The sequence below is a fragment of the Octopus bimaculoides genome, chromosome 1 (genome assembly GCF_001194135.2).
Source record: "Octopus bimaculoides isolate UCB-OBI-ISO-001 chromosome 1, ASM119413v2, whole genome shotgun sequence".
NCBI classification, from domain to species: domain Eukaryota; kingdom Metazoa; phylum Mollusca; class Cephalopoda; order Octopoda; family Octopodidae; genus Octopus; species Octopus bimaculoides.
Window position 1 is genome coordinate 1,790,943 of NC_068981.1, and position 4,589 is coordinate 1,795,531.

At 39.4% G+C, this 4,589-nt stretch overlaps 1 protein-coding gene across 1 annotated transcript in view; it reads left to right on the forward strand.

Moving 5' to 3' along the window:
* Positions 1 to 4,589, forward strand: part of LOC106872663 (iroquois-class homeodomain protein IRX-6) — a 235,715-nt gene that overhangs the window by 213,107 nt on the left and 18,019 nt on the right. The window contains exon 3 of the mRNA XM_052974557.1: positions 2,482 to 2,588. Coding sequence (XP_052830517.1) covers positions 2,482 to 2,588 — 107 coding nt within the window. The remainder of the gene's footprint in view (positions 1 to 2,481; positions 2,589 to 4,589) is intronic.

Here is a 4,589-nt window from a genome sequence, read left to right on the forward strand (position 1 = left end):
TATATATATATATATATATATATATATATATATTCTTTTACTCTTTTACTTGTTACAGTCATTTGACTGCGGCCATGCTGGACTACCGCCTTCAGTCGAGCAAATCGACCCCGAGACTTATTCTTTGTAAGCCTAGTACTTATTCTGTTGGATCTCTTTTGCCGAACCGCTAGGTTACGAAGACGTAAACACACCAGCATCGGTTGTCAAGCGATGTCATGAGGGGGGGGGGGACAAACAGACACACACACATATACATATATATACATATCCGACAGGCCTTTTCCAGTTTCCGCCTACCAAATCCACTCACAAGACTTTGGTCGGCCCGAGGCTATAGTAGAAGACACTTGCCCAAGGTGCCACGCAGTGGGACTGAACCCAGGATCATGTGGTTGGTAAGCAAGCTACTTACCACACAGCTACTCCTGGGCCTATATATATATTATATGCATATAATGCATATAAATATATATGTATTTGTGTATAATATATTATGTATGTATATATGAATATATGTGTGTGTGTGTGTGTGTGTGTGTGTGTGTGTGTGTATCCGAGTGGCATTATCCTCCAGTTGTTAATCAGTTTGATTCTTGTGTTCTTTGAGGTATCGTTTTGACAAAAATAGTTGGTTTGCCCGGAAGACACCTAAATTACATCAAAATAGCGAGAGCAAGATCTGTTAGTAACAAGTTGATGATGATGATGATGATAGCAAGTGCTCAACTGGTACCTGTTTTAACCACTCCGAAAGAGTGAAAGGTAAAGTCGATTTCAGCGGCATTTGAAATATAATAATAAAGAGGAGGAGGGGGAGGAGGAGGAATCATTAGTGCGTCGGAAAAAAAATTCACGCTGTATTTCTTGCAGTTCTTACGTTCTGGTTTCAAATTCAACCGAGTTCAAGCTGGCCTTTCATCCCTTCGGATGTGTGTGTGTGTGTGTGTGTGTGAGTGAGTGTGTGTGTTTGTGAGTGAGTGTGTGTGTGTGTATCCATCCATGCATGTGCATAGTGTTTGTGATGTATGTATGTGTATGTGTTTGTGTGTACGTCTTGTAACTGAAAACCGCTGTTATCCTTGTTGCGATAAAATGATGGTTGTAACAATAGATCAAACATAAGTACGGAGCTACGTAACGCTAAAAAACGCATCTTTGAATCTTTCTACCATTCCTTTTAAATTTCTTTTGCAAACTCTTTGGAACTGATGCTGTCTTCCACACAACTGATCCTTCGTAAAATGGCTACTCATGATATAGTAAACACGAGACAATCTCATCTATTATTTTTCGTTTTGAAAAAAAAAAAAACAACGAAAATCTTATGCTTAGAAAACAAAATAAAAACGCGGAAACGAGGTGGCTTTAACGGCGGATTAAGTATTGCTCGCTTTAATTATGTCGCTAATCTCTGCCTCTATAATACCCATGTTATATACTTGTATGTGGTTTCGTATTACTAAATTAAAATTCCTCGTAGATTCGTTTGTAATCCGTCGCGGTCGATAAAATAAATACCAACTAAAACACCTCGGTCGTTTCTTTAGTGAATAAGAAAAGGAGGCGAGTGAGCTGCTGAATATTCTACGCAAAATATATTTAATTGGTTGAAACTTTACCTCTTAGTTGGTGAAAGAGAAGCAAAACAGAATATGGCTACAGTTGTGATTGACTCTGAAAAAAAAGGGAGATAATTCGCGAAGCTGAGGGTTAATTTCTTTTATCTTTTACTTGTTTCAGTCATTAGACTGCGGCCATGCTGGGGCACCTCCTCGAAGAACTTTTAGTCAGTTGAATTGACTATTTTATGAAAGCCTGGTGCTTATTCTGTCGGTGCCTTTTGCCGAACCGCTAAGTTACTGGGATGTAAAAACACCAACAACGGTTAAATAGTGATGGTGGTGGTGGTGGTGGACACAAACACCCCCCACACACACGCACGCACATATAAATAGATATACGACGGGCTTCTTTCAGTTTCCGTCTACCAAATCCACTCACAAGGCTTTGGTCAACCCGAGGCTATAGTGGAAGACACTTGCCCAAGGTGCTACGCAGTGGGACTGAACCCGGAACGGTGTGGCTGTTAAGCAAACTCCTTACATCTACATATAGAACCTAAAATGCAATTTTGTTTTTATTTATTTGTATTTGTTATATTTGCTAGTAAAACATTTATATTTATTCAAATACATTTCTTAAAATGAATTAATTTTCTAATCAATAAATACTTCCAATATCTATTGCTGTGATTGCGGTTAATATAAACAATATTCTCGTTTTTGTTTTTTATTTTTGTTTTTGTTTTTCTATCTGGAAAATGTTACACAATATATGACATCTTCCTTGACAAAATATGCTTCTGAGCAGAATTTCAAATCCATCGGTGCAAAACTTTAACCCGCAGTCTTGGATCACTCATACATCCATTGGATTTCGTATACATGCACACATTCACTGTTATATTTCTGTTTTCAGAACACATCATATGAACTAAAAGACAGCACTGACGCCTGGCGGGGGATCACTCAATCAGGAGCATGTTACCCATACGAACCTTCAATGACGTATTCTTACGGTGGAACGTAAGTATTTAGTTTCCCATGTTCTGAGTCACAAAATGAAATGAATCTCAGCAGATTATTCATTGGAATATGAATTTTTTAGAACCTCCAGGAGAAATCCGATCGTTTCTTGGTATATTACAAATTGTACGTTTATGAACAGTAGGCTCTTGGAGGAAGGATTTCTACTTTTAGTCATCACCTATGTTCCAATGGCATCAACCATAAGGACCAGCGAGGTCGATACGGCTGATGATCTTCAGTAACCAAAAGACGACAGCTTCAGGGAAAGAGCAGAGACGGGGTGGGAATTAGATAGATAGATAGACAGATAGATTGAAAGAGAAAGAAAGAAAGAAAGAAAGAAAGAAAGAAAGATATAGATAGGTAGATAAATAGATACTAGATAGGTAGGTAGGTAGGTAGAGAGAAGGGAATAGAGAGAGAGAGAGAGAGAGAGAGAGAGAGAATCAGAGAGAGGGAGATAGAGAGAGAGAGCGAGAGAGAGAGAGATGGAGAGATTGATAGATAGATAGATAGATAGACAGACAGACAGACAGACAGACAGACAGACAGACAGACAGACAGATAGATCTGCGTGGTAAGACGTTTTCCTCCCAACCACATGGTGCCGTTTCAGTGCCACTGCGTGGCACCATGGGCCAGTGTCTTCTACAATAGCCCTGACCTCAGCTTCTAGCTAGATCCAGTAAAAGTGATATGCATTAAATGTGTCTTGAACTTCAGATAAAAATTTGTTTAGACGTTCTTTGAAGACCTTTACTACCCCACGCAAACCCGTGAGATTGTTTGGCATAAAGTTGAACATTTGAAGGCGGCGAGCTGGCAGAAACGTTAGCACGCCGGGCGAAATGCTTAGCGGTATTTCGTCAGCCGTTACGTTCTGAGTTCAAATTCTGCCGAGGTCGACTTTGCTTTTCATCCTTTCAGGGTCGATAAATTAAGTATCAGTTACGCACTGGGGTCGATATAATCGACTTAATCCCTTTGTCTGTCCTTGTTTGTCCCCTCTATGTTCAGCCCCTTGTGGACAATAAAGAAATAAGAAACGCTAGCACGCCGGGCGAATTGCTTAGCGGTATTTCGTCAGCCGTTACGTTCTGAGTTCAAATTCCGCCGAGGCCGAATTTGTCTTTCATCCTCTCGGGGTCGATAAATTAAGTATCAGTTACGCACTGGGGTCGATATAATCTACTTAATCCCTTTGTCTGTCCTTGTTTGTCCCCTCTATGTTTAGCACCCTCTGTAGGCAGTAAAGAAATAAGAAAGTTGAACATTTGTGGACCTTTAAAACCCGAGCTATTACAACACTGGGTCCTTATTCTAGATGGAAAAGACCCGATCTTTGCTACTATACAGTGCCGTCCAGTTGGGCGGTTGATATAGATTTCAGTTCCAAAATTGGGATTTAGACTTACCAGAATCCTCCATATCATTGCATATCTTTTACGGTTTCTGTTTAGTCAGTGGAGCTTCAGTTCCTTGGAAGAGCTTCAACAACCTTCCCCTCCCCCCATACACATTTTCTTATTTCATTATTCTACCTTACACCTACCATACATTTGATTCAGCCCTACATATTTTTTTTATTTATTTGCATCTTTCTCTTTAGTTATTTATATGTATGTTGTTTTTTTTTGCCTTTTATCAACAATTTAATTCCACCTATTTGAAGTATTGTGCACCACCTTTGATAACTACAACCTGAACCTGTACGCATGCGCGCGTACATTAGTAAGTATGTATGTATAAGTATTTTCTTGTAATCGCCTCTACCCCTCTTTTATAGCACAGCTTGAAGAGCCAATTCTGGCGAAACTTCGAGTTGACTCATAATTTAAAACAAAATTAAAATATTCAACTCTGTTTTACTTATTCAGTTCCTTATTCAGCTAAGTTTTATTATTTTTATGTTTAAAACCTATCTCACTGTGTGTGTGTGTGTGTGTGTGTGTGTGTGTGTGTGTGTGTGTGTGTGTGTGTGTGTGTGTGTGTGTGTGT